Source organism: Saccopteryx leptura, chromosome 4, assembly GCF_036850995.1.
Source record: "Saccopteryx leptura isolate mSacLep1 chromosome 4, mSacLep1_pri_phased_curated, whole genome shotgun sequence".
NCBI classification, from domain to species: Eukaryota; Metazoa; Chordata; class Mammalia; order Chiroptera; family Emballonuridae; genus Saccopteryx; species Saccopteryx leptura.
The window spans coordinates 146593-170976 of NC_089506.1; the positions used below are offsets into that span (position 1 = coordinate 146593).

The following is a 24384-nucleotide window of genomic DNA, read 5'->3' on the forward strand; positions in this document are numbered from 1 at the left end:
CCAGGGAACAAACCTCTCAGGGTCTCTCGCCCATCGCTTATAAAAGTTCTCCTTTCTGGAGCTTGGAACACGCATCTAGGCTCTGGACTTGGCTCTGCTGCCTGGAGCCTGTGAGGTTGGACCTCGCCATGCTCAATAAACTGGGACCACAAGTAGTGTGCTTCTGAATCTGCTTTGCATCTATAGGAAGGGCTCACAAAAAGTGGTCCTGTGGGAATAGCTCATCTAATTTGGGCATGAGGCGTGTACCTCAGAAATAGTCTGGGTACCCTTGTTGGGTCCTCACAAGCTGCCTGTAGCTGTTCCCCACTCTCGCTCACCTCAATCCCCTCCACTTACCTAGAATTCCCTGGACCACATTGCTTACTTCACATCTGGATTCTGACATGTGAACAGAAATAGAGCCCATATCTACTAAGAGAGACCACACCCAAAGTATACAAAACAGCTGGAAGAACAGCTATTCTGCTACAGACTGGATTTCCTCATCTTCCCCTCTTGTTCCACCCCATGCACTCACCAGGTCCACATGGGAGAGGGGGACTGGAGGACAATAACTACCTGCTCATAGCAGGCTACGTGGGGAAACTGAGCTCCCTCAGAGCCCTACCCCTCCTCCTTGCTCCCTATCTCACCTGGCCATTGGGGAAGTTGATGGGGAGGTTCCACATTCAACCAAACAGTAAATAAAGGTGGTCATTTCCAGAGCTGACTCATTCAACGTGTGCTCACTATAACCCCAGAATGTAAGCAAATATTTTCCCCATAACGGTACACTGAGACCTGAAGAACACAGAAAGCACTGTAGTCCCCCTATTCATCAATGAATAACATTTTAGATTAGTCCTCAAGCCTCGAAGGTTAACTCACTACATTGGGGGGGTGGGTACATTTCCAGGCCAATCATTTAGCTTCTAGAACTATCTGAGCTCCAAACGTCAGTGACTCTCACCAAGGGTGGATGGTGGCCCCAGGGACAACCACAATGTATGCAGACACTTTGGGCTGTCCTGAACCTGAGCTGAGGGAGGGTCATAATGGCAGGCAGTGTGCACAGAACAGATGCTGAGGAGCACCTGCAAGGCACAGGACAGTTCTGCAAAGCAAAGTAAAACACAGAAGCTTGCACAACTAGACACACACACATGCATTCCAGGATGAAGGTACAATCATTAAAACAGTGGGGTAATGACACGTCAATAGACCAGATGACAAAACAGAAAAAAATGCGGTGATACCTGTACATCCATATGAAAATTTTGTCTGAGATATCTTTTTAGTTGCATGAAAACAATATGCATTATATAATAAATACTGTGAGAAAACTAAATACAAAAAAATATTGGAGCCTTATATCGTTGCCTTGACCAAACTCCATTCCTTATAGACTTTATGACTACTCATTACTAATATAGGACACGGAGTCACCTGAAACATAAAAGTACAAAGAGATTGAAAATGAAAGAATGGAAAAAGACACACAGGTGGTGCAAAGGTAGGTTTACATTTTTGAATATGTCAAACACAGTTATTTCCGGGATTACTATGATATTTATGAACTATTGTATTGTTTCCATATGAACTGTAAACCTCCTTTCACTCCAACTTATATTACATGCAAATGTAAACCAACTGAAAATGATATAATAGCATTGAGGACAAACAGCAGTAACAGAAACGAACAGCACTTCATATCAGTGACTTTAATTTACTAGGGAGTTCCAAATCGATCTGTGCTTAATAACATAAATTCTAATTATACAGAACTACAAGAAAAAAATAAGCAAATGTATAATCATAACAAATTTAACACAAAGACTCTCCCCTTCTGAGCTGAGCATGTCTCTTCAGAACCAATAGATTCCCACAAAAACAAATTGCCAAGGACACACAGAAACTACATGAACGGCAATTTGGAACCAACCTTTATAGACGATCCTACCCAACTTTGCCTGCAGACCTGAGCTGAGGTGTGATTCCTATGATGCACACGAGGTGGCAGCAGAGAAGCACAGTTAACAGAGACCATATTGTATGTGATATGAAGCAAGTTTAAATCAACTTCAGAGAATTGAAATAATAGAAAGTATGTGTCTTGCTCTCATTGCAGTTAATATTGAAACCAGTAACAAAATGTAACTAGAAATTCCTTATACTTACAAATTATCAAAGGAACTTCTAGATAGCATTGGATTCAACATTGATAGATAATGCACAACACCCAAATGAACTGCACTGAGGTGTTATTCCCAAGATGCACACAAGGTGGCAGCAGAGAAGCGCGCTTGGAACTCATTTAACAAAGGCCATATTGCATGTTCTATGAAGCAAGTTTCAACAACCTTCAACCGTTTGAAATTATATATACAGTATGTTTCTTGTTGTCAATATACTCAATCAAGAAGAAATTCACTCCTAAATCACCCCTCTTAAAATCACAGTTATAATTTAAAACTTAAATGATAATAAAAACCACTACATAAGAAAACATATGGCAGCTGTAGTGATGAATCCATTTTAGGGGGAAAAACTTGAAAATACACACCTTTCCACCCATACTAAGAACCAGAATAGTAAATAAAATCCTGAGAAAGTAGAAGAAAGAAATGTCCACATAGAAATGTCTAGAGGGTGTATACTTTACACCTTAGCAATTTTTACTGCTTGGGTTGGGATTTTGAAAAAAAAAATCATTCATCTATACAATTTAAGCTGAAAAAAAAAAAAGCCATTGTCGCCTGACCAGGCAGTGGCGCAATGGATAGAGCATCGGACTGGGACGCGGAGGACCCAGGTTTGAGACCCTGAGGTCGCCAGCTTGAGCGCCGGCTCATCTGGTTTGAGCAAGGCTCACCAGCTTGAGCCCAAGGTTGCTGGCTAGAGCAAGGGGTCACTCGTTCTGTTGTAACCCCCAGTCAAGGCACATATGAGAAAGCAATCAATGAACAAATAAGGAGCCACAACGAAGAATTGATGTTTCTCATCTCTCTCTCTCTTCCTGTCTATCTGACCCTTTCTCTGACTGTGTTTGCCACAAAAAAAAAGCCATTGTCATTTATTTCTCAATTTTTTAAAACTTCATTTATTGATTTTAGAGAGAGGAAGGAGAGGAGAGACAGACAGACAGATAGACAGAAACATCTATCTCACCTGGGACCCTGCGCTCAAGATGGTGAGCCTATGCTCAGGCCAGCGACCGTGGGGGTTTTGAACTGTCTTCAGTGTCCCAAGCTGATGCTCTGTCCACTGTGCCATCGCTTGGTCGGACTTGGAATAATTTTTTTTTAAGAGACAGAGAGAGTCAGAGAGAGGGACAAGGACAGACAGACATGAACGGAGAGATGAGAAGCATCAATCATTAGTTTTTCGTTGCACGTTGCAACACCTTAGTTGTTCATTGATTGCTTTCTCATATGTGCTTGACTGCGGGCCTTCAGCAGACCGAGTAACTCCTTGCTCAAGCCAGCAACCTTGGGCTCAAGCTGGTGAGCTTTTGCTCAAGCCAGATGAGCCCGCACTCAAGCTGGCGACCTTGGGGTCTCGAACCTGGGTCTTCTGCATCCCAGTCCAATGCTCTATCCACTGTGCCACCGCCTGGTCAGGCTTGGAATAATTTTAAAATCATAAATATCCTGTTGATCTTTTACATAAGCCTTAATAAACTTACAAGTAGCAAAATTAATTTTTCTAACTCCTTACATGACCTTGTTTCTTCATGATTTCTTCCAAGCTTATACTATTTTTAAGTTTTTATCCAGCTAAAGTAATGTGATTTTATTATTGCACAATAGCTTATTTCCATCGATAACATGTGAGAACCAACTTAAAAATGATTACAAATAATAGAACTTATTAAATTAAGATGGGAATAACATGCTAATATAAATATCCTTCTTGTGTGCAAACAGTAAATTGAAGATATAATCAAGGAAAAGACCCAATAGCAACAGAACGGATAAAATGCCTAGGAACAAACCGAACATGAATGTGTACAATCTTCAAGTTTAAGATTCCACCCAATAAAAGATACATGCGTAACTAAAAAGTAACATCATGTTTTGGATACAAAAAAAATATAAGGATGTCAATTCCTCAAAGTTCTCTACAAATACAATATGATCTAGATTAGAATATCAATAAAAATTTTAAAAATTGAAACTAGCTCATTTTAGGTTGACTCGTTAAAATATAAAATAAAAGTGATGAGTAGGAGCTGGCAAAACCAGACATAAAAAATATATTTTATTATTAAGCTACCTTAATTCAAACAGTGGGGTAAAATGTTATAGACAAATTGATGGAATAAAATAGAAGGTCAAGTAATAGATCCAAATCTATATGGAAATTTTCTAAAATAAAGACATCTCCTTTGATCAGTGAAAAAAGTATACATTATATATTATAGAATAAATGGTGTTGGCAATACTGAATGGGAAAATATTGAACACTAACATCATACCTTCCACCAAAATCAATTTTTATAACCATTTGTAACTAATATAAAACACTGGGAGCTTCTCAAAACATAAGGGCACAAACAGAAGAAACGTGAAAGAATAGAAATAGATCTGCTGTGCAAATAAACCAAACAGAAACTGTAATGACATAAAATAGACTTAAATGGGAAAGCATGACTAGAAATAAAGAAGAGAACTTAATATCGATAAGTTCAAAATACCAGGAAGTTCCTAATTCATACACACTTAATAACATAAACTAAAAGTGTACAGACTACACCCCAGGCCAGATAGCCCACTTGGTTGGAGCATCACCCTGATACAGCAAGGTTGTGGGTTTGATCTCTGGTCAGGGCACAGACAGAAACAGATCGATGTTTTTGTCTCTGCCTCCTTTTCTCGCTAAAAAAATAATAAAATTTTTATAAAGCATACAAAACAACAGCTACAAGGAAAAATAGACAAATTCATAATCATATTAGGAGATTAAACACACTGCTGTCATTGAGGGACAGAGCACTGGTGTACTTTTGCAGCTCATTTGTGAGCAGCCCGGAGAAAGCGCTCACAGAACTCCTGCTGCAAAAGTACACCAGTTCCCCTCGGCATCCCCAGTGGTCCTCAAGCACATGCTGTAGCTGGTGGAGAAATCACCTCCATGGCTCCCCTGCTCCGTTCCTCAGGCACCCCCCACCTCGCGCTGGCTGAACCTGGATAAAAAACTCACCCCCAGTCTTCCCTGGCCCCTTACTACAGAAAACCCTCTGCCCCACAGAAGGGGCCCCAGCAGACACTACTGGAATGGGGGAGTGGAAGCATGAACAGGAAACGAAGGTTGAGAATACAAAGGCCACATGGAGGGGTGTATCATGACACGCTCCCTCAAGAGCTGGCAGGTAATGTCCCTGGAAAAAGTGCACTCGCAACGCCAGTGTTGTCAACTGGCCAGCAGGTGCACTCCAGTAAACGCACCTTCCAGGACGTGGAGACCAGGCATTTTTGCTGGTCACAAGGGCAGGTTAATCCACACAAGACAAAATGGAAAGGAAAACATCCTTCAGTTTTTAGTGGAGGACTCAAAGAACTGTTTGTCTCCACAGAGGCGGTCTGAACAGAACCACTTCTGTGAGGCTGTGAGGTCAGCTGCAGAAAGCTTATAAGAAGTCTGTCTGTTTCTCTCCCTATGGATTTCCTTCCTATGACAAATGATACAAAAGATGGTCACAAAGAAAATGATCATTTGTGGGTGAAAGGTTTCCATAAAGAAAAACAATGAGTCTTTAATCCAAGTACATACTTTGCAAGTATTTATTCATGCCAATGTAGCTGTAACAGAGGAAAATGACTCAAAATCTTTCTTAATTCTACCAAATCCTGCAATTTGGGACCAAAAAGGCTGAAAAGTGAGCTAAAACAATATTAACTTTTACAGCAGGTGTCCATAACCTCTCAGCTGCAGGAGTTTCCAGAGGTCAGCAGTGTCCCAGCCATTAATTCCAAGTGTCCAGCTTAACAAAATTGTGGAAGGTATAACACTGCTTATTTCCCTCATACCTTGTCAGCGCTAACAGCTGGGTTAACAATAAAATTAACATGATCAGATTTACAGGAGATATTCAATGTTTAATACATGCATACAGGAAATTCACATACTAATGAATACTAACACCAGGGAAGCAATATTGGGTAGATAAGACATTTTGGAAAATGGGAAAACAGGGTCTTAGATTCTGGAGATGAAATGAGTGGCATGCAGGTAATTTAAGAAAAGTGTAGCTTATGTGACACTTTTTTTTTTTTTAATGCTTCACGAATTTGCGTGTCCTCCTTGCGCAGGGGCCATGCTAATCTTCTCTGTATCGTTCCAATTTTAGTATATGTGCTGCCAAAGCGAGCACTTATGTGACACTTTTTAACTTTGGTAAAGTGACAGTAGATTAGAGTTTCAATTACAAGAAAAATTATTGCATTATTATATTATTTTCCATAGAACTGTAAACCCATTTTTGCCCTAAACTATATTATGCAAACATAAAAAAGATGAAAATTATATAATAACTTACAGTAGAGTTGAAGGGAAAAAACCATTAGTAAAAATGAAGACCACTTCATATCAATAAGTATAACACCAGGAAGATTTAAATTCACATGCACTTAATAACATCAACTCAAATTATAGAGACTAGCACAGCAGAAATTAGACAAATTTATACTCAAAACAGATTTAACACACCACTCTCATTCATGGATGAAGCGTAAATATTTCAGGAACCATAGATCCCCTCAAAAAAGTCTGTAAGGATAAAAGAAATTGAACATGAGCAGCAAATTGGATTTAACATTCATGGATAATCCCATTACACCCAACACTTCCCACTAACCTGCACTAAGGTGTTATTCCCACGATGCACACAAGATGGCAGCAAAGAAGCACACTTGGAACAATTTAAAAAGTGACTATACTGAGCTATAAAGTAGGTTTCAACAAACTTTAGAGGTTTGAAGTTAATACAATGTATGTTTCTTGCTCACAGTTAATATAGAGATCATAATCCAAGGCAACTAGAAAGTCCTAAATTACAACCCTGGCTGGGTAGCTCAATTGGGTAGTGTCATCCTAATACACCAAGGTTGCGAGTTAAAGCCCTGGTTGGGGCATATGCAAGGATCAATCAATGAACACACAGATGGGTGGGACAGCACATCTCTCTCTCTCCCAAAAATCAATCAAGCCTGACCAGGCGGTGGCGCAGTGGATAGAGCATCGGACTGGGATGCAGAGGACCCAGGTTCGAGACCCCAAGGTCACCAGCTTGAGCGCAGGCTCATCTGGTTTAAGCAAAAGCTCACCAGCTTGAACCCAAGGTCGCTGGCTCCAGCAAGGGGTTACTCGGTCTGCTGAAGGCCCGTGGTCAAGGCACGTATGAGAAAGCAATCAATGAACAACTAAGGTCTCGTAATGAAAAACTAATGATTGATGCTTCTCGTCTCTCTCCATTCCTGTCTGTCTGTCCCTGTCTATCCCTCTCTCTGACTCATTCTCTGTCTCTGAAAAAAAAAAAATCAATCAAAATATTCTAAAAGTTATAAAATACACTTCTAAATATTGCCTCAAATAAATCAGTTGGGGTTAGAAGTTAATTTGAACTAAATATTAAAAATACTACATAAAAAAATGTGGTAAATCCGCACATGAGGGGAGTGGAAAAGCTGAAAATGCACAAATTTTTCATCTATATTAAGAACCCAGAATGGTAAATTATATCCAGAGTAAGTTGAAGAAAGGAAATGTGCACACAGAGATATCTGGAAGGGTATATATACTTAAAATAGCCATTTCAATCTCTCAGGGTAGAATTTTGAATTAACTTTGCCTTCTGTATAATTAAAATAAGCTGCAACCAAAAAAAATCCCTTTTTATTTTAGTGAGAGAGACAGACAGGAAGAGAGATAAGCATCAACTCATAGTTGTGCCACCTTAGTTGTTCATGAATCTTTCTCATCTGTGCCTTGATGGGGGAGGGGGGCTCAAGCCAGCAACCATGGAGTCATGTCTATGATCCCATGGTCTAGCCGGTGACCCTGTGCTCAAGCGAGGTAAGTCTCTGCTCATCTTCCCCTTGGGGTTTCAGACCTGGGTCCTCAGCTTACCAGACTGATGCTCTAGCCACTGCACAACTACCTGGTCAGGCTGGTATTTGGTTTTACAGAACTTCATCTGGTGGAGTGGGTGGCATTGCCTCCACTCCTGGTGACAGACAGCCCGTGAGGGCAAACTCTGGTTGATTGGTCTACCTATGCTTATAAATCTACAACTAAAAAGAAAGTGTTTTCAGAGTTGTTCTGTCAAAAAATTAGGAAATGGGAGGAAATCCTCGCAGTGGCACTACGGGTTGATAGACTCAACAGAAAGCTTTTACTTGCAAGTACTTAACAGAAACAGATTTAACCAGAAGTGATATCAATTTAGGATGCCCAAAACTGAGCTCTTTTTATGGGTAGTTTTTTTTGCATGCAAAATCAGAAAATGAGCCGGACCTGTGGTGGTGCAGTGGATAAAGTGTCGACCTGGAATGCTGAGGTCGCCGGTTCGAAACCCTGGGCTTGCCTGGTCAAGGCACATATGGGAGTTGATGCTTCCTGCTCCTCCCCTCTTCTCTCTCTCTCTCCTTCTCTCTCTCTCTCTTTCTCCAGTAAAAATGAATAAAAAAAAAAAATCAGAAAATGCTGGTTCAAAAAATATTAAACTACATGAATAGAAAGTATTTAGATATACTGTTCTGGTTTTACCTACTCAGTAGAATGGTATGATTCCTCTAGCTAGATACTCTGAATATTACTGCTTTGAAATGGAAATATTTCAGGAGTGCTCATTTAAACTGAAAGCGAATGGAATTCGGTTCCTGAACTTGTTTCAGTTTCTGTATTCTGTAAGGAGTGGTAAGGGTGACACACATTCGCAGGTTTTCAGTGACTACAGCATAGTCTGGCATCACCCACTCCAAGCACAGAAAGGCAAAGCTGCTGTGTGTGAGCTGGGACGTGCACCTCCTCCTGGCTACAGACCTTGGCTCCCAGTTCTCAGGCCTTGGAAAGTGGACTAAACCACATCACTGCTCACCTATGTCTCTACCTGTAGATGGTACATTCTCAGGTTCTGTAATCACAGAAGCCACCTCTCATAATGAACTTTCCTTCTCTGAGTGGAAGAGAGGGAGTTGAACTACAACTGCAAAGCCTAACAGGACACTGCACAGACCACACCACAGGTCAGGAAGACGGGGACCTTCCTCCAATCCCCCACTTCTGATGACACCTGGGCTCCTGAGTCTTGGTCCCAGGGCCACTGGGCTCTGGTTCACACTGGGAAGAAGACGGGGCCACTGCTGCTACGTCAGAATGGCTGAGCAGAGCCAGCACGTGTCCCTACTGCAGAAGGCCACTGGGCGCAGTGCAATCTTTGTCCTATATGGACTGAGCCAGGGTCCAGTCTGATCTCAAGTGAAGCACCGTGTTCAGTGACTGTGATCTTTTGTTGCTGAGCCCAGTAAGCCTGGGACTAGGAATTCAGATCATGCACAGAGGTTTCCTTATAATTCCTGAATGGCTGCAGATGCAGATCGTTCTGCAGTATCTTACAAACTTAGGGAGTAAATAGGGTCACGTTTTTATGTAAAGCATTGATCAAGTGTTCAAAAACGCCATTGTGTCATATTGTTGTTCCCACACCCAGGAATCGCATAGTGTTGTAGCAGCTCTACACACTTGTATAATGTAATGGTTACTTTAAATCTTCATTTGCTTCCACCCAAATGAATGCTCATCTCAAATTATAGGCATCTGAGTCAAGATTCCATTACAAGGTATGTTCTATAAAACTGAACTAAAATGACAGCAAATATTTATAAAGGAAATATTATTTTCAAGTTACCCTTCAAAATGGTCTTTGTGCTCCATTATTTAATGAGATGTTTAACTCTTTGTCTTGTAAATCCAATCAAGGTGAAGGAGGAGAGGGAGGTGTCCCAGGGAAGGAGGCCCTAATACCTGCCAAAATCAGGGTGCGCCCATGGAATCCAGCTGTGATGACGTTTCGCTTACGGCTCATTTCTCCACAAAAGCTGGACCGGGCAGATTCTGGGAAAAGAGCAGACAGCTCCAAGTTGTATCAATGTTCAGTTTCCTCCTAAAACAGGAACTTAAATATTTTATCAGTATCTACTTCTTTCTCCATTAACTTTTTTTTTTTTTTTTTTTTTTTTGGCGAGAGAGACAAGAGACAGAGAGAGACAGAGGGGGACAGACAGGAAGGGAGAGAGATGAGAAGCATCAACTCATAGTTGCAGCGCCTTAGTTGTTCGGTGATTGTTTTCTCACACGTGTCTTGACCTGGGGGCTCCAGCCAAGCCAGTGACCCCTTGCTCAAGCCAGCGACCTTGGGGTCTCAAACCTGGGTCCTCTGCATTCCAGGCTGATGCTCTATCCGCTGCATCACCATCTGGCCAGGCAACCTACATATTTTCAGTTAACAAATCTTTGGTAAAAATCTGAATTTTTTTCTGAATCATATGCTAATCAGTTCTGGACATTTTTTTCAATCCAAAATTTCTAACATGAAATTCACTTGAAGGTTTACCCACTTTCTCAGTGTGAGGTAGTGCTGACTAGGTAAAGAAAGAAAGTGAAAAGATTTCATCATTTGTAACACTTAGTGTTCAACACATTGTGAATCATCAAGTGTTTTATAAGTGCTGCTCTATTAGTAACGTTTTAACGTTTTTCATAGAATAACTTTTTCAATATAGACCTGCTAATTTCCAAGAGGCTTCCTCCTCGTACTGTATTTTTCCCCCTTGTGTCTTAGTTTAGCAGTTAACTGACACTAACTTTTCTTGAGCACACCAAAGGTGGTGCTGAGTCGAGCACTGCACAATGATTACAGATCTCCAATTTCTCTCCTGTGTTTATAATTTGTTTAAAGGATAAAATATAAGTACTTCTACAATGATTACACACATAGAATTTCTCTGACATGTGATTTCTCCATTGCCTCCCAAACCCTCATCGGTTAGATCTACTAACTCAATCTCTCACCTAGTGGAGAGGTCCCAAATTCTAGTTCCTGCCCCGTCACCTGTAAGGGAAGACAGCAAGGAGCTCATAAAAGCACTCGCCCGAGAACATCTCAAGTGACCAAGGGCCAAACTCATTCCAGCTGGCCACCTTAATCAAGTTTGTAGCACTGTACTCATTCCGCCCCATCCTGTTCCTGTTGAACCCCAGCTGAGGTCCAGAGCTTGGGCTGGTGAGATTTTCTTTCCAGAGTCCCGAATCAGATTTCAGTGACAGTCAGAAAGAGCTCCTGGTTCCTGACAGGGATCGACCGCCAGCCGGGACGTAGCTTACATGAAAATCTCTGTCAAACTGTGTGGTACATGCAGAAACCGAGAAGAAACTCATGTTGGCTTCAGTCTCAGCCAGAATCCTTCCTCTGGATAGGACCCAGGGGTTGGATCAGTTCCAGATCAGGTGCAGAGCCGGTCCAAGTCTCACCTGGAGGCATTCAACAGGGTACCTCACACAATGCTCCAGAATCCCTGCCATGGCACCTGCCACCATGTGCATGGTGACAGTGCCTCCAGTCCGGGCTGAAGTCCAGATCCTGCCTTACAGGAGCCTGCAGGCCCCGGCCTCCCCAGACCACACCACACTGCAGCCCTCCGTCCAGCAGAGCTGACTCCCTGGAGCTCGGCCCAGCCTGTGCACCCACCTCCACAAAGCTTCCTGCACCCCACCCCTAACTCCATCCATCCACAACAGCTATGACACTACTGCCCAGCCCAGCCTGTGCACCCCACCCCCCTAACTCCATCCATCCACAACAGCTGTGACACTACTGCCGCCCCACCTCCCAGTCCTGTTGTATCTGCCTCTGACTTCTCCATTTTGTTTAACAGAGTGTGTATAAAGATTCTTTTTAAAGTTTTTCCATTGATGTGAGAAGAGAAAGAGACAGAGAGAGAAGCATCCCTTTGCTGTTTCACTTAGTTCACCCTGTTTAGTCCTGTTCTCACTGATGCTTTTGCGTGTCCACTGACTGGGGGTCAAACTCACAACCTGTTGCATGTGGGATCAATACTTTAGCCACTGAACCATCTAGCTAGGGCCTGTGTATAAAAACTTTTACACACTCATTCCATTTACAGCTTGAATTCTCCCAGGTCAGTCCACTGTCTAGTCTGTCAAGTAGATGCCATCCATATGATCTTCTCCATTTTGAATTAACTCTGATTGAAGGAAATAGGGATGAATAAAGGCTCTTCCACATCGATTATAAACATAGTGTTATTTCTCAATGTGTGAGTCCTCAAGAGTGTTTCAAGTTTGAAACTATGGGTGGTGAGTTCTCCACATTTATAACCTTTATAGTATGAGTTTTCCCATGTTGTCTAAGGCTACAATAATTACTGAAGGCTGTTCCACACAGTAACACTTGTATGGTTTCTCTCCAGTACGCATTCTCTTGTGCAGTCCAAAGTTATACCTTCTATTGAAGGCTTTACCACATTCAATGCATTCATATGGTTTCTCGCCAGTGAGTTCTCTTATGAAGTATAAGGCTAGAAGAATCAGTGAAGGCCTTTTCACATTGATGACATTCATATGGTTTCTCGCCAGTGTGAGTTCTCTCATGTTTTTTAAGGTAATAAGTTTTACTGAATGTCTTCCCACATAGATGGCAGCCATGTGGTTTTTCTCCAAAGTGAGTTCTCTCAAGTTTTGTAAGAGCAGAACAATGAGTAAAGGCCTTCTCACACAGACAACATCCATGTGGCTTCTTCCGAGTATGAATCATCTCATGTCGTCTACAGTTAGAACTGTTACTGAAGGATTTCCCACATAAACGACATCCATATGGTTTTTCTCCAAAGTGAGTTCTCTCATGTTTTGTAAGAGCAGAACAATGAGTAAAGGCCTTCTCACACAGACAACATCCATGTGGCTTCTTCCGAGTATGAATCATCTCATGTCGTCTACAGTTAGAACTGTTACTGAAGGATTTCCCACATAAACGACATCCATATGGTTTCTCTCCAAAGTGAGTTCTCTCATGTTTTCTAAGGTCAGAACGAGTGAAAGTCTTGCTACAGAGATGACATCCATGTCGCTTACTCCAGTGTGAATTATTGCATGTCGTCTACAGTTAGAACTGTTACTGAAGGCTTTCCCACATACGTGACATTCAAATGTTTTCTCTCCATGTTGAGTATTATTGTGTTGTCTAACAACAGAGTGTTGAATCAGAGCATTACCACGTTGACATTCATAACATTTACTGCTAGTGTCAATTTGTTTCTGCTGATTAAAGTAACTGATCACCTTTCTAAATTCTGGGATGACATGGGGTTTCTTTCCCATGTAAGGTATCACACCTTTAGTCAATGTCAAGATTTCAGTGACATTTCATTTTCTCCCAAATCGTTACATTCAAAAGGATCTTCTTGAGTAAGAAATCTCTGCTTTTTGAAAGGAAATGAGACTGTTAAAGGTTTATCCACATTTATTCATTCTTTCATTCATTCCTCTACATATAAATATAATTAGAGTAATCATTCTGTGATAGGCACCAGTTAAAATTGTTCTTGTCAGTTACACAGACATGGGGTATTGCTCTTCTACTTGTATAAAGATTTCCTATTTTGTGGCATCCTAACTGCAGAGATACCTGATTATAATAACTCAGATTATGGTTTTGACTAGAGGTTAATTTCTTTCCTAAAGCCAAAGTAACAAAATTTTCTGCTGTGAGAGTCCTTGATCCCAACTCTAATTAGTCTGGCAACTGTGCCAAATTCCTACTGATTCAATTCCCAGGTCTTCAATGACAAGAACAGGTTCACACCCATAAAGCTTACCTCTGCACCGAGTAAGGATGTGTCCTTGTAGACACGTTGAGTGGATATCATCTCCTGTTTTTTAAAATCATCTCTCCTTTCCTGAAATGAATAGAAAAAGATAAACTGTTAGAGCTGCATTACAAATATTAAAGTGTTGAAGAGACCCGATGCCCATATAAGTATGTTTCAAATATTAACGCATAGATGAGAAACAATGTCAAATAAGGAATACTCTAAGAAGAAACACATTACAAACAAATGAAATTTTCAGGACTAGACAGAACATGAGAAAAATAAAATAAGGATAGCAACTTGGGGAAAGCAAGAGAGGAAAAATCTTCATAGAACAGTTCCATGAAAAAGGAACATTCTGTGGATTAAAAATAAATAAATAAACACATCGTTTTTATTAACAAGTTAGGGTCACATGGACAGAATCACAGAACACAGTAAGATACTGAAATGTAAAACGACAGGAGACAAGTTAATACTCTTCACCCTTAGCCTTGTCCTCAGCACCATCTACTCAAACCTCCTCATAACCCTTCTCAAGGACAGTCAGTCCTCCTGGACCTCAGAACACTGTCCCTCTTCCCTGCCCTCACTCACGTACCAGTGAACAAAGGCACATGGCATCCAGCAGGTTCAAACTTTGGTCCAGGAAAGCCCAGGCTTCAGCAACGGCTGTGGTGTTGCTCAGCACATACAAATCTCACTGTGTTTGGGCCACATGTCCAGTGGGAGGCTGGTAATTAACACCAACTATGAAAGCAGTGGGGACCAATCCTTAAACTGGACGGACGTTTGGTCTTGCTGGTGGCAGTGGCAGCACTCCATCTTTGGGAACCACATCACCAAAGTAGTACAGGAAGCAAGCCAGGCATTTACCATGGCAAGGGTCGAATTTCACCATCTCGCTGGCTGGCTCAAAACACACACTGGTGATCTCTGCTACAGTAAGCTGTTCACAGTAGATGTTCTTAGCAGAGATGACAGGGGCATCTGTGGCTGGAGGAAAGTGGATTCTCGGATATTGTCACCAAGTTGGTCTAGAATTCTGTAAGATCAACATTCAGGACTCTATTAAACCTGAGAGAAGCAGTGATGGAAGACACATCTGCCCAACAAGGCAGTTAAGGTTAGTGAGGCTAGGTGCTCAATAATCAAGGTTTTATAACAGATGTCATAGATGGCCTTGTTGTCAACTATGAAATCACAATCAGAGTGTTCCAGGATGGATAGGTAGTGAGGATAGAGTTGCAGGGTTCAACTACAGCTGTGGGAATCTGGGGAGGGAGGTGGGGAGGGTAGAACTACAGTAACTTTGTGAATATAACCTCCCTAAAGCCAAAGATAATGGGAGACACTTGTATAGGAGTTGATACCTTCAAGGTACAGTGACATCTTCAGGATTTCTCCCGTTTTAAAAAGCATCACTAAACCGAGATATCCTTACTTAACATTCTCAGGGCCCCCTCGCTCACTGGCCAGGCTCCGACCCCCCCTGAAGCCCAGCTCCGGGAGCTCGCCTGGACTCTGGCCTTGCCGAACACCAGCGGCTTTGTTGAAACTTGCTCCCCCTCCTTCAAATGGGAAATCACATCGAATTTGTCAAGTGACTGCCTGCTTGTAGGAAAATAATACGTGGGTTCTGAGTTCTGTGCTAATAACAATACGTGATCATCAATATAGGGTCAACCTACAAGAAAGAACAGGATAAGTTCGGAAGGTCTGCCCAGGGAAGAGTATGTTGAAAACAACATGGATAGTGTTTTATCAGCAAAATGGAAGCTCCTGAACTTGTTCCACAAGGTATTAAGGAGCAATCATTGCTGATGCCCATGCTCAATTCAAAGAAAAACTACAAAATCATCAATATTTTCATTCAGTGAGAAAATATGTTTTCAGTGTTTGACTATTACAGCCAAAAAAAAAAAAAAATCCAACAAATACAATCTCTACCAGGAAAAAAATCTAAGCCCTATGTGGAAAATAATATATCTTCTTCTTTTTAATACTGTGGTCTAATCTAACCACAGTCCCTGCAGCAAAGTAAATATTTTTTAAAAAAAATACTACATTTACTTATCATTCAAAAACAGTTTCCATCACTGAGTGTTGGAAATTGGGTAGCAAGAAGACATGACATTGAGGCAGGAAGATTACATTCTACAGGGATTACAAACTGAATATAAGTAAAAAGTAGAGAAAACTGCTGTAAGGTAGTTGAGAGTTATAAAAGATTCAAGACAAAGTTGGGGTAAGAAATGGGAAAGCTTTCTGACACAGCTGCGAAATGAGTAAGTGAAGACAACATGTACAAGACACGTGTTCACAAACTCACCACCGAGACCACGTGGCTGATGCTCTCCAGCACCACGTTTCTGAAGAGCTTCCTCTGGGATGCGTCCAGCAGGGCCCACGCTTCCTGGGTGAAGTCTATGGCTACATCCTCAAAGTACACTGCTTCCTAAAACATTATGGTTACTGTTTCAGACATGGTCGTTTCTGCCAATCTCTAGGGGAGGATGGGACAGATAGGTGTCAGCCCTAAGGAAGTGGTGGCTGAGTGTATAGAAAATTCAAACAGTATTTTGGATCCAGTCACATGGTTCTCCTTGCTGACCTAGACATATGATTTTCAGATATACCCAGAGAGACATACACACTGTAAAAATATAAAACCTCATTATAAAGAACTATCACATGAGGTGTGGTGTAAAATAACTTGGAGATAACCCAATAAATTTTTTGTTTTATTTTTAGTGAGAGAAAAAGAAGGGAGGGACAGACAGGAAGGGAGAAAGATAAAAGGCATTAATTCTTTGTTGTGGCTCCTTAGTTGTTCATTGATTTGCTTTCTCATATGTGCCTTGAAGGGGGGAAGGAGGGGAATTCCAGCCAAAAAAGTGACCCCTTGCTCAAGCCAGCAACCTTTTAGCTCAAGCCAGAGACCATGGGGTCATGTCTGTAATTCCGAGCTCAAATCAGATGACCCAGCCTCAAAACCTCAGGGTTTCAAACCAGGGTCGGAAGCATCCCAGGCTAATGCTCTATCCACTGCACCACTGCCTGATCAAGCCCAATAAACTTTTATTTTACTTTATTTATTAAATAAATAAATAGTAGGGGAGATACAGAGACAGACTCCCTCATGCGTCCCAACTGGCACGTACCTGGCAACCCCATCTGGGGCTGATGCTCTGCCTATCCGGGGCCACTTGCAACCCCGAGCTATGTTTAGCACCTGAGATGTAGGCTTTAGGATGCCATCCTCAGCGCCTGGGGCCAATTCACTTTAATTGAGCTATGGTTGCAGGGGGTGGAGGAAGGGAGAGAGTGAAGAGGGGGGGAAGGGTAGAGAAGCAGATGGTTGTCTCTATGTGCCCTGACTGAGATTTGAACCTGAGACTTCCACATGTTGGTCAACACTCTACTGCTGAGTCAACTGGCCAGGGCCCCAATGAACTTTTAATTATGAGTCCAGATAATGATTACAAAATTTGCACTTGAAAATTTATAATTAAAACACCCTACCAATTTCAAGGAAATCGACAAACTCATCACAAGGAATGCTATATACATGAACTGCCACTTCTTAACTATCAAGTTCTTCTCCTTTATCACCTCAGTTTCCTCATCAATGAACTTGTTCAATGGTTGTTATAAGGTTTTTTTTGTTTGTTTGTTTTGTATTTTTCTGAAATTGGAAACAGGGAGGCAGTCAGACAGACTCCCTGCATGCGCCCGACCAGGATCCACCCGGCATGCCCACCAGGGGGCGATGCTCTGCCCATCTGGGGCATCACTCTGTTGCGACCAGAGCCATTCTTGCGCCTGAGGCAGAGGCCACAGAGCCATCCTCAGCACCTGGGCCAACTTTGCTCCAATGGAGCCTTGGCTGTGGGAGGGGAAGAGAGAGACAGAGAGGAAGGAGAGGGGGAGGGGTAGAGAAGCAGATGGGCGCTTCTCCTGTGTGCCCTGGCCAGGAATCGAACCCAGGACTCCTGCATGCCAGGCCGACGCTCTACCACTGAGCCAAACGGCCAGGGCCTGGTTGTTATAAGTTTTTAAATATCCGATGAGCATGTGTAAAGTGGTAACTCTAGCAAACAACATTAAATACAAACTCTATGTTTATTGCTTGATAAATGGCACAGGGTTAGAGAATACTGAAGCAACGTTCAGAATTCTGCAAAACTAAACACAATTCAGAGGACTTGGGATCAGCAGGTGCAGTGCTCATCTCCACACAGCTCAGATGGTCGTTATAAAGGATCAAGATCAAGGGTGCAGCAGCACAAGCCAGACACACTGAGACTTCTGTGCTGAAGCACACTACCATCCTCACTCTTCCTACGGTCTGAGACTTCTCTGTCTCAATTTTTCTGGAGCCTCAAAATATGACTTGTCACTGCCTCTTTTGTATCTCCATCTTGTCTCTCTATTCAAGCACACCTGAAGCTACTTGGTTAATCTGGCCTCTGCCGCTCATCAGAAATTCCCCTAGGGCCTTAGGTCTCAGTCTACCTGCTGTAGTCCTTCTCTTGAATCACAAGCAAAATAAGGAAACAATACTCCCCATGCATTACGTCTACCTAATCAACACTGAAGAAAGGGGAAGTTACAAACAGAAAATTCATGATTTGAGACATCAGTAATAATAATTTTTGTTTTCCTCTTTACCTTTCAAAAAACACTAATATATATTCTATCAAAACTTTAGAAGGTTTGGACGTGGAAAGAATGACTCCTCATTGCCTTTCCTGCATTTCCCCTCAACACTAATCAGAAACCCCCCTTCAGCTCTGGTAACACTGGATTGACAGCTCACTTGTGGAAACATCTGCCTCCTTTTCTGGCTACAATGTTTTCTCCTGCATTTCTATCGCCTGTATTCACCTCAATCCTAAGGCTATTACAGTTAATAATACAGTAATATGTAATTTTTTTAAATTTTGCTTACAAAGTCATGAGTTACAAATGAGAAACTAACTTTCCTCAGCATTAACAGAGAGTGGTATATATTACTGTAATGCTGGGATAGAGATTACCATTTAATGAGTCCTTGACCCAACATGACCATTCTAGAGTTCTTGGGAAACTTAACTGAACTCAGATCCTGTAAAAATATTCTGAGTGTACTGTAGGAGAAAACCACCCACATGCTGGCAACAGAGATGCAACTTCAGAAAAAAGAGTAATTCCCAGCTCACCTGTGTCTCCATCGTCTTCGGGGTTTTCACTGACACACAGTCCAAGCAACAGAAGGCAAAGCTGAGGAAGGGGAAAGAGACCATGAAACTACAGTTATCTACAATTTCTAGACCCAACTGTCGGGAAGCCCCACTGCCTCACCTGGTAGCAGCCCCCAGCCCGCCCAACAGAAGCAGACAGTGTTTGCCAAGAGAAATCATGGGAGAGCTCTCTTCTAACAAAGTCAAAGGCAGACTCTGACTACTGTTGTTATTCAAGATGATACAAATACTGTCAACTTAGAGAAGAATGCGAAGACCATTATTTTGTATGCTACGTAACCCATGGTGTTCAGAATGTTTCAATTCCTTCGTTGTGCCAAAGCAGAGAGATCCCTAACACATGCCACGTGTCTCTGCCACCCGCAACCACTGTGAAATTGCTCAGGTCTAATTACTCTTACTTTTTTAAAAATTTATTTACTTTAGAGAGAAGATAGAGAGATAGAAAGAGTGACAGAGAGAAAGAGAGAGAGAGAGAGAGAGAGAGAGAGAGAGAGAGAAGGGGGAGGAGCAGGAAGCATCAACTCCTCTTTGTGCCTTTACTGGGCAAGCCCATGGTTTTCGAACCAGTGACCTCAGCTTTCCAGGTCGACACTTTATCCACTGTGCCACCACAGGTCAGGCCTGATTATTCTTACGTTGTACACAGTTTCTTTAACTCCATCCAGCCCTCTGGTGCCTCATCCATTCCTATTTCCTGCCACTGTCCCTCCAGATACCCTCATACAGATATCCTAGTACACCTGAGGATTCCAGGAACATCAATCCCTCAACACGTTTTTATTTATCCTCATAAATTTGGTTATGAACCAAGAGAATTAGGAATATATTTTATGATAGGTTTAATCAATTTAATGACTTATTCTATTTAGAGAAACCAATGGCATTCACCTTGCAGAATTATTCCTGAAGGTCTCCTACTTGTGAGTACGTGAGTTACAGAACGACCATCATGTTCAACAATACTCACAGGGCAGGAGGCTTAGAAAATACGGAATGAAGGCATTTCAGGAAGAAACTTGTCACAGCTAATATTTTAAATAAGTGGGAGCTGAAATCCTGCCTTTTTACCAGTCATATCTGCTGCAACTTTCCTTAATTTCATCATTTCACTGTATGTCTGTGACATTTATAGAACTATAAATCCTTCCCTAAAACGTCAACAATAATTACGTGCATTTCATAGACAAAGAATGACGACTCATAACAGAAGTAGGTTTAACTCACCCATTTGTAATGTATGTAACAGTAAAGTTTTATTAAATGTGACTGGCCTGACCAGGTGGTGGCAGAGTATAGAGCGTAGACCTGGGATACCAAGGATCCTGGTTTGAAACCCCGAAGTCCCCAAATGCAGGGACACTGGCTTGAGCTTGGGATCACCAATATAACCCGAGTTGCTGACTTGAAGCCCAAGGTCTCTGGCTTGAGCAAGGGTCACTGGCTCAGCTGGAGCCCCCCAAGTCAAGGCACATAGGAGGAAACAATCAATGAACCACTAAAGTGCCTCATCTACTAGTAGATGGTTCTCATTTCTCTCCCTTCCTTTCAGTCTGTTGGTCTTTCTCTCGTGCGTGTGTGCTTACAAAAATTAGTGGAATAAAAATAGAAACAGAGTTGTAGCTTCTCCAAATCTACAAATGTATATATATACAGGGTGGGGCAAAAGTAGGTTTACAGTTGTGAATATATGAAACCCACAGTTTATTCTGATTATTTACTAGTCATTGTATTATTTCCAATACTAACAACTGTAAACCTACTTTGCCCCACCCTGTATATTTATATGTACACACACACACATATCTACATTTACATATATGAAGTCCTGGTTAAAGTGGGAAAATCTAATGAGTTGGTGGATGAGAATTTCTTTGCAGCTGTATGTGGGGCAGGCATCTTGCCATAATTTATTAAAATATGAAATTCACCATCTCTTGATCCAGCAATCAAACCCCAACTTACCCAAAGTATAGGAACCCTTAGATAGCTGCAGAGAAGTCAATTCTTTCAAAATCCATGAACACCAAGGTCTCCTTGGGATGGATGTTCTGTGAACAATTTTAAAATCCCCTTACTGTTTAAACAGTTACAAAATAAAACACACATCATCGTGTGGATGAAATGCCACCTTAATTTGCCACACCTAGCAGTTTCTTAGCTCTTCCTTTTATTGCAAATCGTTAATATTTTGAAGCAAATATATAGATTTACTCTGTTAAGTTTCAAGTGCATTATATGATCAGGTAAAGCAAACTTCACCTTATCAATGTCCTGTTCTTGGATTTTTCAGGTTTTCCTGACATAATTCACAACTAACTGCGCTGTTTCTCCAATCCAGGTTGAGAGCACTGACGGAAAGAACACCTAGCTCTGGTTTCTGTGCAGTCCCCGTCCCAGCACCCAATCAATGCACGGACATGGAGCGCTTCTCAAGAGTCCCCCCAAGGGAGCCACTTCACAGGTGAGACGGAAGAGGTCTGGAAACGGGAGAGGACGACGGAAGTCCACAGGCGAGTAAGGAAATGTGTTACGCGGGGCACTTGAGCGTCACGATCTGCACGTACTAAGAACAGCATTACAGGAACCAGAAGACAGACCAACAGGTAACTTGACCTTTTGCAGTGAAAGGGCCATTCTTGACCCTTCCCCAACTTCCTCCTGCTCTGAGCTTCCTTTCGGCAAAGTCCTCCTTGGTAAGTCACTCCTGAATGTTCAGAAAGTGCCATCCAGGTCTCTGAATGACACCCCCCTTCCGCTGCCAAAACCACCCGTGTCCCCTGCCGGGGTCGTTCTCTCACTTCCATTGTGTCCACCGCGCTAGCCTCCACCGCCTGCCCGCTCCCTCTTCCCTCCTCACCCCCGCACCCGACGACATGCACGAGGACGGAATGAGGTTGCCCTCGGCCCTTCCCGGCGGGACAGCGAACACGCAAACACACGCCGGCAGACACAGGCAGAGCGGTGAACGGGGACAGAGGACAGGAGGGTGCTCCGGCAGGCGGAGAAACGGGGTCCTGGGGGGCGGCGGCCGGGGACGCAGAACCAGGGCGGGGGCCCAGCGCGGCCTCCTGGGGCTGCCCCGCGGAGCGAGGGGTGACGAGGGAGAAGAGCCCGAAGCCACTTGCCGAGCGGGAACAGGACAGGGTGCGGGCAGGGACAGCCGGAACCGGCGACTGGGACCGGAACCGGAAGTGACCGGAAGCGGCCGCAGAGGGATCGGCCTCGGAATTCCCGGGCTCCACGGGCGCGTGCTGGCTGATGACGCCCGGAAAGAGCCCTGGGCCCCGGGTGTGAAGAACGCCACCGGGAGGAGGCCGCGAAGAGTGTGCCAACCCCGGAGAGCGGAGCTCACTCACCGAACTCGGAGCCTCACTCTGGGACAGCGCCTTCCGCGTCCACAGGAAATGTGGCCAGTGGAAGGGGCCTCAGCCAGGACGACGCGCGCCGTGACGACGCGGTCGGCGGGGTGGGCGTGGCCTGAGGAAGCGCGTGGACCCAGCGGCGAGGAGCGCCAGGGCGCGGGCGGTGGGGGCGTGTCCTCTGGGCGGGGTCTGCCGGTGGGGCGTGTCTTCTCCGCCCCGCCCCGCTCCCGGTGGCCCCTCCATTCCACCCGGCGGAGACCCACCTCTGGGCGGGTTGGAGTGTTTGTGCGCCCAGGGCCACCGAGCTGCTCCCTCGTGACTTCAAGTTAAACGTTTCAGACAGTTTAAAGTAAGCGCTTAGAGCTGTGAAGCCAATTACAGGGCGTGCGGACAAGCTGCTGCGGTCTGGGAGCGCGGCGGGGACGCGGGTCCCAGTGGAACCCCAAGCGGGCGCGGCTCCTGCATATTAGGGGCCATTCAATTCGGCCCAGACGGAGCGGTCTGTGCTGGAGGGAGGGAGCCACGTCCAAGCATGAGGTCGCTGCAGAGCGTGACCCGCGTCTCATTCCCGCGTTCCCAGCGAGGCAGACAGCCTGTGCACATTTGACTTGTTCTTTGACACTTACAGAGGCGACCTGTGAATTCAAGACCTTTGGGAGGAATCCAGAAGCGTGGATGCTGTAAATGAAAAAGGGGAAACGTGCTGAACCTGACAAGCTCCTGGAGGCCTGCCCAGTGGCCATACAGACTCAGAGACCTAAAGTAAACACACAGGACAGTCTGAAATTAAAACTTTCTAACTAAAAGCAGTTCATGGTGGGAGTCCATGTCCTAGGTCTAATGAAGGTCCACGCTTACCACAGTTGAGCCTGTCGTCTTTTTGCATGTACAATAAGGTACCTGATAACATACCCTTTGAATGTAAGAATAATCTTTTCCTACCCACTCTAGGCACAGCCATCCTGCCACAGCAGAAACTACAAATCCCCTCATTGTTATGTTAATTATTAGTTTATCTATCTTAAGCTTGCCTATGTAAAAGCAGTTTGAGTATATACTGATAGATATGTGTATTTCAAACTGCCCTCTTGATGTTCTGCTTCTCTGTCAGACCTCACCCTTACTGGACTATCGCCCCTGAGACAAAGGAATTCCAAAAAGCTGACAAGCCGCCCCAAGGAGGGGCTCTGGACATACCAGGACTTTTGATTCAACACCCACATGCTCGAAGCCCCCCAAGGAGGAGCATTTTGGACATACCAGGACTTTTGCCTCAGTATCCCCTCAGGCTCTCCCAAACACTATATAACTCGCCCCTAGTCTGTAACCAGAGCTATTCTCCCCGGGAGAAGTGCCCAGCACTTCCTTTCTTCCTTTCGATAAAGCCTGTTACTCTGGTCTTTCGGACTCCCATAGATTCCAACATATACATTTTTACTTTGTATCTAATCCCAAAGATTTTCCTGCTTGGCTTTCTCCCGCCTCCCTAATCTATCGCCAATGGATTTCATTTAACCCCTACCTGCCCCTTTGATTCTGATGTATAAAATAAGTGGTAAAACCGCCATTTTCCGGAGCATTTTCTCAATCCTTTGAGACATTGCTCCTAGCAACTGTCAACGATTTGGTTCAAATAAAATCATAATTCTTACAGGTTTGGACGTTTTTACACTGACTCAGTGGTTGGGTTGGGATCTGTAGATCTGCGTCTGACCGCAGGACCCAGGTCTCCACCCACCCCTATACTGTGAAAACACACAGGGGACACGATGTCACCCCACCTGCAGCCACTCCGCTCAGATCCGGGTTACCTATTCTAAGATATACCCGCGCACAGGTTGGGGAGGAGAGCCCTTGGCGCATGCCTGGCCGTGGGGTTGGTAACACGATCACGCGGAGCGCCCT

At 43.5% G+C, this 24384-nt stretch overlaps 1 protein-coding gene, 1 long non-coding RNA gene and 1 other non-coding gene across 4 annotated transcripts; 1 reads left to right on the forward strand and 2 right to left on the reverse strand.

The window, feature by feature from the left end:
• Positions 1–6248: 6248 nt before the first annotated feature.
• On the reverse strand, positions 6249–6355 carry LOC136404618 (U6 spliceosomal RNA). The gene has a single exon (XR_010751339.1). It is a non-coding gene; the product is annotated as a U6 spliceosomal RNA (small nuclear RNA).
• Positions 6356–6476: 121 nt separating this feature from the next.
• Positions 6477–23597, reverse strand: LOC136402557 (zinc finger protein 705A-like). 2 transcript variants are annotated; one of them, XM_066380036.1, is made up of 6 exons: positions 22474–22537; positions 21080–21165; positions 19073–19133; positions 16201–16326; positions 13875–13955; positions 10382–11511 (listed from the first exon to the last, which is right to left on the reverse strand). In XM_066380036.1, the coding sequence occupies exons 3-6, from the start codon at positions 19082–19084 to the stop codon at positions 11473–11475; spliced, it is 258 nt and encodes an 85-aa protein (XP_066236133.1). In that variant the 5' UTR covers positions 19085–19133; positions 21080–21165; positions 22474–22537; the 3' UTR covers positions 10382–11472. The 2 variants fall into 2 exon arrangements, 1 of the variants encoding a protein (XP_066236133.1); XR_010750987.1 differs by lacking the exons at positions 10382–11511; positions 16201–16326; positions 19073–19133; positions 21080–21165 and adding an exon at positions 6477–10095 and having other exon boundaries at positions 22474–23597.
• LOC136402558 (uncharacterized) lies at positions 23142–24130 on the forward strand. Its single transcript, XR_010750988.1, has 2 exons — positions 23142–23241; positions 23591–24130. It is a non-coding gene; the product is annotated as an uncharacterized lncRNA (long non-coding RNA).
• The last annotated feature ends 254 nt before the right edge of the window (positions 24131–24384 follow it).

Bases quoted from the DNA above. Each gene is read 5' to 3' on its own strand.
- LOC136402557 (XM_066380036.1), bottom strand. The intron at 13,956-16,200 runs GTGAGTTTGTGA...TATTCATTTCAG, and splicing joins TCAGCCACGTGGTCTCGGTG to GAAAGGAGAGATGATTTTAA. The intron at 11,512-13,874 runs GTAAGCTTTATG...GAATGCCTCCAG, and splicing joins CATCCTTACTCGGTGCAGAG to GTGAGACTTGGACCGGCTCT.